This window comes from Salvelinus alpinus, chromosome 39 (assembly GCF_045679555.1).
Source record: "Salvelinus alpinus chromosome 39, SLU_Salpinus.1, whole genome shotgun sequence".
Lineage (NCBI taxonomy): Eukaryota > Metazoa > Chordata > Actinopteri > Salmoniformes > Salmonidae > Salvelinus > Salvelinus alpinus.
Window position 1 is genome coordinate 891,497 of NC_092124.1, and position 15,052 is coordinate 906,548.

Genomic DNA, 15,052 nt, shown 5'->3' on the forward strand with positions numbered 1-15,052 from the left:
ATACTGGATATTTTGATGAGTTAATTTTGCACTTACAGTTTCAGGCACAGCATTATGGCAAGTACAGCAAATTTCATCATGAAAGCAGACTTCCAGACCTATAAATATATATATTTTTTAAACGTATTCATAAATTCATCGTCTTTATTTCATAGTGTCTTGTTAACATATAACCATATACTTTTGATGTAAGTTTTTATATTCTGTATATTTTCATAAATCATTTCAGTTTGACATAAAAAAAAGCCTTTCGTGAACTAACACTCTGTAACGCTTGTCTTCCTCCTCGTCTGAAGAGGAGCAAGGATCGGACCAAAACGCAGCGTGGGTTGAATACATAATAATTTTAATAATAATAACGAAGACGAAAAAAACACTTGAACAAACTACAAAATAATAAACGACGTGAAGAACTTGAGAACATATAAAACATGAACGCACAAACAGGAACAAACGAACGAACGAAACAGTACCGTGTGGCGTACAAACACAGACACAGCAACAATCACCCACAAACAAACAGTGAGAACAGCCTACCTTAATATGGTTCTCAATCCGAGGAAACGTAAAACACCTGCCCCTGATTGAGAACCATATCAGGCTAGTTGACAATGAACCCAACATAGAAACACATAACATAGAATGCCCACCCAGCTCACGTCCTGACCAACTTTTCCCTTTCGGAAAAGCTGACCACGACTCCATTTTGTTGATTCCAGCCTACAAACAAAAACTCAAACAACAAGCTCCCGCGCTCAGGTCTGTTCAACGCTGGTCCGACCAATCTGAATCCACGCTTCAAGACTGCTTCGATCACGCGGATTGGAATATGTTCCGCATCGCGTCCAACAACAATATTGACGAATATGCTGATTCGGTGAGCGAGTTCATTAGGAAGTGCATTGACGATGTCGTACCCACAGCAACGATAAAAACATTCCCAAACCAGAAACCGTGGATTGACGGCAGCATTCGCGTGAAACTGAAAGCGCGAACCACTGCTTTTAACCAGGGCAAGGTGACCGGAAGCATGACCGAATACAAACAGTGTAGCTATTCTCTCCGCAAGGCAATCAAACAGGCTAAGTCTCAGTACAGAGACAAAATCGAGTCGAAATTCAACAGCTCAGACACAAGAGGTATGTGGCAGGGTCTACAGTCAATCACGGATTACAAAAAGAAAACCAGCCCCGTCGAGGACCAGGATGTCTTGCTCCCAGACAGGCTAAACAACTTTTTTGCCCGCTTTGAGGACAATACAGTGCCACTGACACGGCCCCCTACCAAAACCTGCGGGCTCTCCTTCACTGCAGCCGAGGTGAGTAAAACATTTAAACGTGTTAACCCTCGCAAGGCTGCAGGCCCAGACGGCATTCCCAGCCGCGTCCTCAGAGCATGCGCAGACCAGCTGGCTGGTGTGTTTACGGACATATTCAATCAATCCTTATCCCAGTCTGCTGTTCCCACATGCTTCAAGAGGGCCACCATTGTTCCTGTTCCCAAGAAAGCTAAGGTAACTGAGCTAAACGACTACCGCCCCGTAGCACTCACTTCCGTCATCATGAAGTGCTTTGAGAGACTAGTCAAGGACCATATCACCTCCACCCTACCGGACACCCTAGACCCACTCCAATTTGCTTACCGACCCAATAGGTCCACAGACGACGCAATCGCAACCACACTGCACACTGCCCTAACCCATCTGGACAAGAGGAATACCCATGTGAGAATGCTGTTCATCGATTACAGCTCAGCATTTAACACCATAGTACCCTCCAAACTCGTCATCAAGCTCGAGACCCTGGGTCTCGACCCCGCCCTGTGCAACTGGGTCCTGGACTTCCTGACGGGCCGCCCCCAGGTGGTGAGGGTAGGTAACAACATCTCCACCCCGCTGATCCTCAACACTGGGGCCCCACAAGGGTGCGTTCTGAGCCCTCTCCTGTACTCCCTGTTCACCCACGACTGCGTGGCCATGCACGCCTCCAACTCAATCATCAAGTTTGCGGATGACACTACAGTGGTAGGCTTGATCACCAACAACGACGAGACGGCCTACAGGGAGGAGGTGAGGGCCCTCGGAGTGTGGTGTCAGGAAAATAACCTCATACTCAACGTCAACAAAACAAAGGAGATGATTGTGGACTTCAGGAAACAGCAGAGGGAGCACCCCCCTATCCACATCGACGGGTCAGTAGTGGAGAAGGTGGAAAGTTTTAAGTTCCTCGGTGTACACATCACGGACAAACTGAACTGGTCCACCCACACAGACAGCGTTGTGAAGAAGGCGCAGCAGCGCCTCTTCAACCTCAGGAGGCTGAAGAAATTCGGCTTGTCACCAAAAGCACTCACAAACTTCTACAGATGCACAATCGAGAGCATCCTGTCGGGCTGTATCACCGCCTGGTACGGCAACTGCTCCGCCCACAACCGTAAGGCTCTCCAGAGGGTAGTGAGGTCTGCAGAACGCATCACCAGGGGCAAACTACCTGCCCTCCAGGACACCTACACCACCCGATGTCACAGGAAGGCCATAAAGATCATCAAGGACAACAACCACCCAAGCCACTGCCTGTTCACCCCGCTATCATCCAGAAGGCGAGGTCAGTACAGGTGCATCAAAGCAGGGACCGAGAGACTGAAAAACAGCTTCTATCTCAAGGCCATCAGACTGTTAAACAGCCACCACTAACATTTAGCGGCCGCTGCCAACATACTGACCCAACTCCAGCCACTTTAAAAATGGGAATTGATGGAAATTATGTAAAAATGTACCACTAGCCACTTTAAGCAATGCCACTTAATACAATGTTTACATACCCTACATTACCCATCTCATATGTATATATACTGTACTCTATATCATCTACTGCATCTTGCCATCTTTATGCAATACATGTACCACTAGCCACTTTAAACTATGCCACTTATGTTTACATACCCTACAGTACTCATCTCATATGTATATACCGTACTCTATACCATCTACTGCATCTGCCATGCCGTTCTGTACCACCACTCATTCATATATCTTTATGTACATATTCTTTATCCCTTTACACTTGTGTGTGTGTGTAAGGTAGTAGTGTGGAATTGTTAGGTTAGATTACTGTTGGTTATTACTGCATTGTCGGAACTAGAAGCACAAGCATTTCGCTACACTCGCATTAACATCTGCTAACCATGTGTATGTGACTAATAAAATTTGATTTGATTTGATTTGATTTGATTAAACAATACAGAACAAAGGAAATAAGTTCAGGAACGTGACACACTCGCACTTAACTTTTTTCCCCCTTGCTAACTCTGACTTTGCTCATAGCTACTTTATTGAGGAAAAATTAACATACTATGACAGTGATATGTGGTTGTCCCACATAGCTATCATAAGGTGAATGCACCAACTGTATTTACAATGACAGCCTACACCGGCCAAACCTGGACGACACTGGGCCAGTTGTGCACTGCCCTATGGGACTCCCAATCACAGCGGGTTGTGATACAGCCTGAATTTGAACCAGCATGTCTGTGATGCCTCACACTGAGATGCAGTGCCCTAGACCGGTTGACTTTACCTTGACTCCTCGAAACAGGTACTTAAGGGAAATTCCATTAGCAATAGAACAGGCATGTCTTCATTATTAATCGTTGTGTTCCACTCTTGCCTTATTTTGGATGTCGTTTGTCGCATGGCAACCTCTACATAAATAATTAGCAATGAAAACAATGATTATCTACATATCAGACTCATTAATCAATATTGGCCTTTTGTTGAGGGTTAATACTGTGTCTGGATTGTCACACAAATGGGTTCCCAATATCACTGTCTCAATATTATTACTCTGGCATAATATGCTTAATCCATTGTAATGGGCTCTGAATTATTAAATAACGAATAGATGACACAGGGTCATTCTCTGTCAAAAAGTCTTCACACACAAGTATGTACGCACTCACACACACACACACACACACACACTGTAAAAACACACACACAACGGGTGAGGTAATACCTTTAACCACATTGTGTCCCTCATGGCTTGAAATTGAAATTCCTTCAATTTCTATTCATCACACAGTAATGTATTGATTTAGTGCTCAAGTATAGTATTGGCTGCATAGTTAGACTACCACTTACCTGTGGTGGAACAGACATGTTGGACCCTTTGATTTTTCTTTAAATCTATCTTTAATTTGTCTCTAGGTTTCTTTGTCAACGTGCTGGTAACTTTGAGAGTAAATCTTCTTAAAGTAGAACAATCATACTTTCAGTATAACCAAGCACCTCCTTCAAGAACAAGTGCAGAACGAGTGTTAACTTGATGAAGACACCGACTGTGAATCTGTGTCTTAATTGAGCGATTACGGCAATACTCACATGGGCCACTTGCAACACTTCAGTGTCCATGTACAGACTGAAACAGAAATATGTTTTTAATCTTGCCTTGTTGCAATATTTTCCTTGTCCTATTATGAATATATATTGTACTGTATCCAGGTACAGTAATTATAACCCAGTGACTTACTTTACTTGCTCATCATAAGCAACCCAGTAAAATAAGCAGTGGAGTAACATTATACTATATTATGTCAAAGTTTTCATTGATTTCAACCATTGAATGATTTTAATGTTTGACCATTGAATTTGAGCTGTATAAGGCCATAAGCAAACAAGGAAATGATCATCCAGAGGCGGCGCACCTAGTGGCCCGGGGACTTTAATGCAGCGAAATTTAAATCCGTTTTACCTCATTTCTACCAGCACGTTAAATGTGCAACCAGAGGAAAAAAAACTCTAGACCACCTTTACTCTCCCTCGCCCTCCATTGGGCAAATCTGACCATAATTCTATCATCCCGATTCCTGCTTACAAGCAAAAACTAAAGCAGGAACCACCAGTGACTCGGTCAAAAAAGAAGTGGTCAGATGATGCAGATGCTAAACTACAGGACTGTTTTGCTAGGACAGACTGGAATATGTTCCGGGATTCTTCTGATGGCATTGAGGAGTACACCACATCAGTCACTGGCTTCATCAATAAGTGTATCGATGACGTAGTCCCCACATTGACCGTACGTACATACAGTACCCCAACCAGAAACCATTGGATTACAGGCAACAACCACACTGAGCTAAAGGGTAGAGCTGCCGCTTTCAGGCGGTGTCAGAGGAAGGCCCTAAAGACCAGCCACCCTAGTCATAGACTGTTCTCTCTGCTACAGCACAGCAAGCGGTACATTGCCTCCCCCCTGTCTTGTTTTGCACACTTTATACAAAATAATAAAATGCAGTACTACAGGATATTTCTTAACGTAGCTCTTTATTAGCTAGCTATAACTGGCATGTTCACGTATCGCCAACCAGGATCAAACTGACCTTGACCTAACCATTTGGGTGGTCTTAACCAATCATAGCACAGTATGATATGGCGGTAAAATGCATCCAATTATAATTCAGTCGGTTTACACATATGAATATTACATCCCCCCCTTCTTTTAAAACAAAAGAAAAATGTACATATTCTAAGCATTTCTTTTGAAAACATGCTCTGCAGTTTGAACTCAAGGTAAGTAACCATTTATATTTCATACTACACCAACTGAATCAACATAGACTCTGAAACAATGATCCAACATACTGTTACTTTTCGAACAAGGGATTCTCAGCAACTCAGCTTTCACAGTAGAAATACATCTTAACATTTCAAACAAATACAATACCAAAGCATTTCAAGTGAACTTTCAATAACAAGTTTACAGTCTGGAACTCTTTTAGGGCAGCGATCCGCCTACACCCTTTGACATTTCACCGGTCTAGGACAGCTCTGGGCTTGACCTCTCTTCCTGACCTTGTGCGACATGATGCTGAGCATGCTTCTGTGTCAGTCAACAGTTCTGTGGTGTTGCAGGTAAGTATGCTGTATGTTGTGCTGTGTGTGTGTTTAGTCCATCACGTTCTCTTTCAGGGGAACAGTTCATCTCATCAGTGTGTTGTTCTTTTGTGTTCAGTAGGTGACGACGATTGCGGCGGTACACCGCTCCTTCTGCGGTGCAGACGTGATATGAACGTTCAGTGTCAGCTGGCTGGATGACGACTGCTGGCTTCCAGAGGCCATGCTCTTGGATTCTAACTGACTCTCCGTCAATCAGTGGTGGCAGTGGTCTAGCTGACCTGTCGTAGTATCGCTTTTGTTGTTGTTGTCTCTGTGCACGTTTTCCATGCATTTCCTTGTAGCTGACGACCTCAGGGTGTAGCTGCTGGTTGGTGCTGGGAAGGATTGAGCGAAGTCTGCGGCTCATCAACAGCTGGGCTGGTGATTTGAAGTTGTCAACTGGAGTGTTGCGGTATTCAAGGAGACTGAGGTAGGGGTCTCTCGTCTGCTTTTGCTTTATCCATGAGTGATTTAGCAATCTGCACAGATTTTTCAGCAAGGCCATTACTTTGAGGGTAATGTGGGCTTGTGGTGACATGTGTGAACTCCCATGCTTTTGTGAAGGATTCAAACTCATTTGATTTGTAACAGGGCCCATTGTCAGATATTAAAGTCTCTACAATGCCATGCCTGGCAAAGGCTGGTTTCAGCTTGTTGCATGTTGCGTTCATATTTTTGGTTCAGTGTACATAATACAATTTAAGTACACTTATATATGAGCTACTGTCAGACTGCTCTTTCTGTTGGCAAACTGCCATTGTGGGACTCAATGTCAATGAAATAACCATTAGCAAAGCCTGCGTGATAATTGCCCCTATTGCACACATCAAAGCGTGAGTCAGAAGCCGTGTTTTCTCAAACTGTATAGTGATTGCTCAACACCGCATGTCTAATGTAAGTGTCCATAGAAGCTTAGAGCACAAAGAGACTGGCGAGGTGAAGGTATGTGCTAGGGAGAAGCACTGGGTTTAGAATAGACAGGTTGTTTTCAAGCAATCTGGTGGCAAAAATGACTTGGTGTTTTCAGTGTTAAAACTACTGTTTTCAGTATTGTGTTCACAGTTTTAAGCAACATCACCGTTGAACATCTTTGTGCTTTCGTTGTTAAATAACGTCACTGTTACACAACGTTGTTTCAGTGTTAACAATATCAGTGTTAAACAACTTTGTGTTTTCAGTGTTTAAATATGAATTATTGTCTTACAGGCTCATGGGAAGCAATGGAGTACCTCTGTGCTGTCGTTTTACTTCTCTCCGCTGTGCCTGCACATGTGAGTAAATAGTCAATAGAGAATGGAGAATGATCTGTCAAAATATATATGGGTGCAATGCATTCAGTTTATTCATTTTCAGCACGGCAGATCATGTACATTATTAAATTGTGATTTACTTTCCCCGGGCTGACCCATGGAGACAATGGCAACAGGGAGACACTCGATTTCCCACCTTTGGCGGACCCCAACAAAGTCCAGACAGACACCCTACGAGAGTAAGAGAAAAAGATCAAAGAGACTTCCGAGAGATCCAAGAGACCTAATCAAAGTCAATCAAGATATAGAGAAAAACAGACCATTCTAGATTTGATATATTTGATTTCTTACTGAATGGTAATATCTGAAGCTCATATTATTATTTTCCTTTACTTTTTCAAGCTCAAAGGTAGAGATCCCTGGATGCAGGATGGTTCCCGCCCTCCATTTGGGGACCAGCCAATAGGTGGAGGAGGAGAGAACTCTAGAACAATTGGGGGAGGACTTATGTGGCAAGGATGGAATATGCGTCAAACTGGCAGCCCAGGACGGGTATGATGGCTAAATTTGATTAACAAATGTGATATTCCCAAACTACGAATTCATTGTATCCACTAATAGTCATGTTAAAGTACTTTTTACATGACAACATTTATTTTGTGCAGCCCAACCAGGATCAAATGCCCCCTTGGTACCCAAACAGACCCTCTGGAGGCCCAGGAAGTGGGGACACTCGGCGACTAATGGGTGGGCCTAACAGGGAGACCCCCCAATTTGGAGGATCGAACGGGGGGACACCCGAGTCTGGAGGACCCCCCGACCACCTTGATCGGGGTTATAAAAGGGCAGGTACTGTCTGGTTATTTTCAATTCTATTTTCTTATTGTTTTAATGTATTGCTTTTTAGGATGTTTTTACTTCTCATATGTTGTTTTTGTGATATTTTTATTGCCATGATATACTCATGTCTCATTTCGGAAAAGAAATGTATAATCTCAATGTGATCTCCTGAATAAATAAAGGATACAAATATAAAAGCTGTCAGGGATCCTCCGTCAATTGAAAATCTAAAATATGATGCTCGCTGCTGGTCAAGGGAGAGGATGAAGGTCCATGGTGGAACCAGGGAACCATGAGAGGAGACAGAGGATCATCATCCCCTGCCGGTGTAATGGCAACCTCCATTCAACCTGCTATGAATACAATCACCGATCCCACTTTAGATGCTTACCTGATTGTAGAACTAGACTTTGATGTTTCTCTCTCTCTCTACAGGGTTCTGACTTTGGGTATCCTCCCAGTGGACCTGGACCGCACCCTGGCCAGGACCCAACATGAGAAACCTTGATGCAAGGGTAAGAAAATATTTACTTTTATGTCAGACCATATTGGAAAGTACTGGCCTGGCGGTTCAGTTTGTTAGTGTTTTAGCCAACTTATCCCTCTCTGTCTTTCTTCGTTAAGAGTTATGGGACACGGGCTAGGAGACTACAGAACTAATTAGCTTTGATAATGAAGGGTGTTGTGTCTCTTTATCACCCCAGCCTGACAGGAACCCCCTTCGCCCCTCAGCTGTTCCATCTGGAGCAGGTGGACGGCCCCCATTTGATGACACCTTCTTTGGAGGAAGACCATTGCAACCTGAGATGGTGGTAGGTTGTTAAAAGATCCTGGTTATGTCATAACCCGGCATAAAGTTTAATGTAGACAAAATGTACTTATGTCCATTTTTTTCATGTTTTAGGGCAACAGAGAATTCATCCCCTTCTTTCAGGTACAGTTCTTTGGTCATTGGTAATTAATGTATGTCATGAAGAACATCGCTTTGAGAATACAGACATGGATAATTACATATTACGTTAATTCGTTATTCCTTGTTTATTAATTCAGAAATTATTGAGAAATTTGAAATAATATTAGTTTTCATGTTATGATTCTTTTACAGGCTGACAATGTGACTTTACAGTTAAGATGATGTTTTTACTATCGAAAACGAAATGTATTTACATGAAAACCTATATTGCTGAAACTCATATTGAAACAAACTGCTTTTTTTCTTTCCCAGAATGCTAGCGGTCTGCCCCTGAAAGAGGTAAATAATGAATTTACCTGAATGATCTAAGATTAAATCAGGCTATTGCATTGTTATCATGATATCAATGTGTTAAGTCACAGTATCTTTGTCTATGTCTTCTATATCTGTTCATGTGGCAAACATGTTTTCCCTTGTAGGGTGAGAACATTTTCCTGCTGCCAAAGGTAAGGAATTCATACAATTTTATTTTTATTTTTTTTGTATTTTGATGGCTGGAGTACTGCATAATTGAATTTTGTAAAAAACAAGACTGTATTTTCTTTACTATCAGGGAGGAAGAAGAACACCCCCACCAATGGTATGGACTAGCCTGGTCTCACTTTCCATTTTAGCTTAATTCTATTACTCTGAAGTATTGTAGGCAAAATAGCAGGAAGTATGCCATTGTACTGTATAGTACAGATGAGAAAACTGGAATCTAAAGTGGCTGTAATATGTTTTACAGAATGGACGTAAACGACCTCAAGAATTAGGGGTATGAAAAGATATTGTGTTTTAAATCAAATTCTACTATATTTTGGTTAAGTGTGAATTTCTTGAAAGAACTTGAAAAGCAGTCAATATTTTTTATGTGTCCCTGGTTTTGATAGTTTGGATACCCATACTTATCTAGTTTTCAGGTAAGTGTCTTATGAACAGGTAAGTGTCTTATGAACGGGACACCAATCCTTCTTCGGGATTGGTGTCCCGTCCACGGGATGGTTGTGCTAACGTAGGCTAATGCGATTGGCATTAGGTTGTAAGTAAAAAAGAAAATTTCCCAGGACATAGACATATCTGATATTGGCAGAAAGCTTAAATTCTTGTTAATCTAACTGCACTGTCCAATTTACAGTAGCTATTACAGTGAAAGAATACCATGATATTGTTTGAGGAGAGTGCATAATTTTGAACATGAAAAGTTATTAATAAACAAATTAGGCACATTTGGGCAGTCTTGATACAACATTTTGACAGAAATGCAATGGTTCATTGGATCAGTCTAAAACTTTGCACATACACTGCTCCCATCTGGTGGCCAAAATCGAAATTGCACCTGGGCTGGAATAATATACATTATGGTTTTTCTTTTCCATTTAAATGATGATGGTACAAAAAAAAATACAAAAGAATGGTTGTTTTTTTCTTTGTATTATCTTTTACCAGATCTACTGTGTTTATTCTCCTACATTCCTTTCACATTTCCAAAAACTGTAAAGTGTTTCCTTTCAAATGGTACCAAGAATATGCATATCCTTGCTTCAGGGCCTGAGCTACAGGCAGTTGGATTTGGGTATGTCATTTTAGACAAAAATTTAAAAAAAGGGGCGGATCCTTAAGAGGTGAAAATATTTGTTATATGTTTTCAATGCTGGATAAACAGAAAACAAGTTGATTTTAAAATTAGAGAAATAACAAACAAAAATGTTATTTGTCTCAATTCCAGCCTTACCTGAAGCTCATCTACAACCCCTCAGCTACAGTGTGTATACATTTATGATTTAACATGATCAAAATATCACAATGTTCACAGAAAACATTTTGTGAGCGTTTTTATAATTACATTTACAAATGTTTAAATGTTTATCTGTTCTTTACCCTGCAGACAAAAATCTCATTTGAATATGGGATAACAGCACTTGTAAGTATCTAATTCAGATTTTAATTGTCCCTTTCAGCTTTCGTGTCGTCATGAATAAATATTGTCAAATGTAACAATATTGCTTATTTTTCAATCAAATGTCACTCACGATACCATCTAAAACATGTATTATTTTAATCCTTCAACCTATACCCAAAGCTCCCATCATTCATGAAGGTAAGACATTAGTAATAACATTGCTATATTCTTCCTAATATGATGAGTTGTAATCTGTATTCTTACAGTACACTAATATATTTCCTACTTGAACCATGTTATGACTGATATATCTGCAGGCTGAGGAGACAGAGACTCGGGAGGAGGAAGGAAAATAATATGGCGGATACAAGGTGTATGGAAGGTGAGGCTATCCTGAATTGTCAAGCACTTTGGCTCGCCGTTTCTTTGCAATGCATCATCTATTTCTTCATCCGTTTCTGACTACCTCTTCCCTGTTTACAGGGAGAAGAAGCCCAAGGCTTGCATCTGGATTGGAATCGTTGATTGGATTGAGATGACACATTTACATATCTTTCTGGAGTACATTAAACTTTAAAGATGAACTATGGATTTTTAGTTGCTAACATTTTTCCTAAATACCAATCAATTTCTTAACTCATGAAACCACACAAGCCTTAGTTTTATCCTAACTAACAATATATGATTTTACTCATGGGTATGGGTATGCAGTGAGGTCATTTCAGGATGATATTTCTGTCTATTCAGGGGACCCCTTTTGGCTCAAGAGCACACCAGTGGCAAGTTATGTGTAACCTCTCTAGATCCTCTTTATATCTATACAGTACATGGCAGGTGTTGATGGAGGTTACTTCTGTGATATAATTGGACACCTTTTCAATCAATTGCTACATTAAAACGTCCACCTAAGAGCTCTTGTTTTCGTGTGCATACAAAGTACAATTGACAACTGTGATTTTGCTTGATAATGGATTTATTTGACAATAGAAAATGTATCATATTGTAACTGAAATCAGATCTTAAATATAGGAGTGGGAATCTGGGATTGATGTGCCGATCCCTGAAAATTAAACAAAAAAAGAAACACGTAAATGGAAGTACAGTATATTCCTGATATGAATAGATTTCAGATGTTCAGTTGAAAATATGTCTCCTTCCCATATTAAAAACCTGTAAATGGCCCTAATGTTACCCTACCTCAATTTTCCTTGCCCCCACATACAATTCTATGGCTCTAACAGGAATGAGAAGTTGGGACGACCCTGTAAAAAATGTTTAGCATGATGACATGATAAAAGAACAATATATGTTTCATATCACATGTTAAAAATCTATATATACAATGTATACATACTATAATATATTATGTTAGTATTGTTATAGTCATAGTATAAGAAGTAGAGGTCATACCTCATCTATGCCAGGGTCAACTGTGTCCCCACGGTGATCTGGTGGAGGGTTGGCAGCCTCTGTCTGGACTCTTTTAGGCCATGTCTATCAACACAAAAATACAGTTGGATATCATACAGCACAGTCTACATCAGCAGCCCTCACATAGAGGCCACATTAATGTTATCCGTATATGATTCAGACACAGTAGTAAGAGATTACTTACCTTTCCTGGTGCCTGAGGTTGGGCATCCTGTTGCAATTTTAAAAGGGAAAATAATAATAATCAAGATACTCTGTCTGGCCTATAAAATGATTGTTTGTTTAAAATGAAACTAAAATCATGAAATGACGATATACTATCGGTTCATTGTCTCTAATTTCCTTTCTGTTGAGAATATTTCACCACACTTCAAACTGCCACATTCAACTTTTTTATTCTCCTGGAGCCGTGCCCGGTTATACATAGGTTCATTGAAATGGATAGGAGCGTCTCACACTCTGCAAAAGTCACGCATCTAGTGTAGCAGGCCAGCATCAGGGGAAGGGAGAGCACACCCATGTAATGACCACTCCTCACCTGTAGTGGGAGCTGTGGTTTCTGAGGAGTCATCTCCAAGTTCTGCTGGTTCTGCCCGTTCACCTGGTTGTTCTGGTTAGGCTGGGGGTAGTTGGGGTAACCATAAGACATGTAGTAGGGGTAGCCCTAGGGAAGATACACTTGTGAAAGTTAAGAGTCGTAAACGATCAAAAAGTGTGATGATGATATGTTTCGCATCATGTTATGCAAAACGCATCATGATCACACATTTAGCTTTTTAGTGCTTTATCTTGAAAATTTTACTGGTGACATGCCCAATTTGTGGGGACCATACCAACAGTGGACTAATTAACACAATACGACACAAAATGGGGGGTAAAGTGATCCTTTAATCTGAATAAAGAGTGTATATCATCTCTTACAGTGAATACCAGATGCACATTGAGGAACAAATCACATTGAAAGAGTGAAACTCCACTGTACCTGCATTCTTGGTTGCTGGGGAAATGAAAAGGATGGGTAGTACTGAGGAAACTGGGGAACCCCCTTCAGGAAAATATAAAAGAAATACAACTTCAATCAATACTGGAAATGACCTGACACATGGTATTTCATTGAATTACATAGAATTTGTATAAAAACAGACAAACTGACTTCAGGAAAAAAACATGTGTATTCATTAATAAAAGCTGGGAAGCCTTTTGTCATTGGTATCCATCGAAAACATTGGTATTTCAATGAATTTGTGTAAAAACATACATAGACTAACTGACTGATCTACCTGTGCAGGGTTTTGAGGTTGCTGGGGGTTATTTGGGATATTGTGGTTGTTGGGGTCCTGGGGGGCCCCAGGCTGCTCCTGTTGGGCATTGGTGTACAGCACGGGGGGCAGCTGGTTCCCCTGTGTAGGGAACATCATCTGGGGGCCGAAAGGGCCTCCCACCTGGGGGTTAAAGTTCACCATCTGGGGGAGACCCAGTTCAGGCTGCTGCTGGATCACGTACTGGGGCATGAACGGAGACGCCTGAGCAAACAAGGTTGGGTAAAAAAATATGTCTCTGACCTAAAATCATCTCAAAGCTTTGCTGACCGAAGTTGTTCAAGTGGTGATGAGCAATTGAATGAACAATTCAGCTGATGTGCCAAAGCTGAAAATGTGTGTAGTTCAAGGTATAGTGAGAATGGAAGCTGCTCCTGAAATACATTACTGGAGACCATTTTTAGCTATTATGCTGTCTGCAAATGTGTCTAATGATATCAATCTTTTTGTTCTACAGTATGTCTTTAGCATTATCATGGCTAATGATTTCTATCTCGATTGAGTTCGATTGGATTGGTTCAGTACCTGCATTTGTGTTTGCCCAAAGCCTACACCTGTCAGGGTCAGTCCATTGAATCGCAGGATCTGTAAAGGATGGGTGAGCAGTCAGAAAATGTTTCTAACAGTTTCTAACTCCACATTGCATTGTATTTTACTAAACATCCATTTAAAAGGAAAAATCCTGAACTACAAATGCAATGGCAAGAGTTGCAGACAAAAACATAATGGGGCAATTCAATGTACCTCATTGCTGTTACTTGCGAGGATTCCAATTTGCTGTTGGTATAACTTTAAAAATGCAACAAAAACAGATTGTTATGATTCGTTTTGAAGTGTAGTGCTATAAATGAAGGAATATTCAAGTAGCGTGTGAAACTCACAGGAAGTGAAAGGCTAGCACCAAAAAGGCAGACCAAAACAGATACAGTCTGCAGCTTCATGATATCCTACAATGAAGACAGAACAAATGTTGTTTATATCTGACATTTCAATACATGTTACCATCTTGAGCATATTGTATGTGATACATACTTGTTTTCAACTGTTTTTGTTGACACAAAAGCAAGTGATAGTCCATGACGGTGTTACCTTATCAGAGAACGCCAGCTTCAGTCCGTCTTCCTTTTTCCCCCGTGTGTTCTTTATATCTCTGTGCATCCTACTGTGTCTCTCCTACTTTTAAACTATCTCTAGCTTCCCATTTGAGCCGTCATGTCCCAGACACACACAGACTACGGTCAATATGACGCACAGGCTCTTTGAGATGACATCACTCTCAGACTCAGACAGTTACGGTGCAGGTACATGCAGCTGTATCATTATGGACTGAACATAAGTCAAAATGAATCTCATGGCTGGACATGATCTATCAGGGGTGTCATACTCCAATTCTCATGTTGTTGTCTGATATGTTGACTCTACAGT

The 15,052-nt window shown here is 41.0% G+C and overlaps 1 protein-coding gene and 2 long non-coding RNA genes across 4 annotated transcripts; 2 read left to right on the forward strand and 1 right to left on the reverse strand.

Moving 5' to 3' along the window:
* The first annotated feature begins 9,190 nt into the window (after positions 1-9,190).
* LOC139566942 (uncharacterized) lies at positions 9,191-9,587 on the forward strand. The gene is made up of 3 exons (XR_011673189.1): positions 9,191-9,274; positions 9,415-9,441; positions 9,549-9,587. It is a non-coding gene; the product is annotated as an uncharacterized lncRNA (long non-coding RNA).
* Positions 9,588-9,727: 140 nt separating this feature from the next.
* LOC139566913 (uncharacterized) lies at positions 9,728-12,590 on the forward strand. The gene is made up of 5 exons (XR_011673183.1): positions 9,728-10,739; positions 10,863-10,898; positions 11,058-11,075; positions 11,195-11,259; positions 11,361-12,590. It is a non-coding gene; the product is annotated as an uncharacterized lncRNA (long non-coding RNA).
* Positions 11,833-14,839, reverse strand: LOC139566912 (odontogenic ameloblast-associated protein-like). Of its 2 annotated transcripts, XM_071388281.1 has the most exons (11): positions 14,717-14,837; positions 14,509-14,574; positions 14,372-14,416; positions 14,153-14,212; positions 13,589-13,831; positions 13,291-13,353; positions 12,847-12,972; positions 12,493-12,519; positions 12,288-12,371; positions 12,075-12,139; positions 11,833-11,937 (listed from the first exon to the last, which is right to left on the reverse strand). In XM_071388281.1, the coding sequence occupies exons 1-10, from the start codon at positions 14,783-14,785 to the stop codon at positions 12,104-12,106; spliced, it is 819 nt and encodes a 272-aa protein (XP_071244382.1). In that variant the 5' UTR covers positions 14,786-14,837; the 3' UTR covers positions 11,833-11,937; positions 12,075-12,103. The 2 variants fall into 2 exon arrangements, with proteins under 2 accessions (XP_071244382.1, XP_071244383.1); XM_071388282.1 differs by lacking the exon at positions 12,493-12,519 and having other exon boundaries at positions 14,717-14,839.
* Between the last annotated feature and the right edge of the window lie 213 nt (positions 14,840-15,052).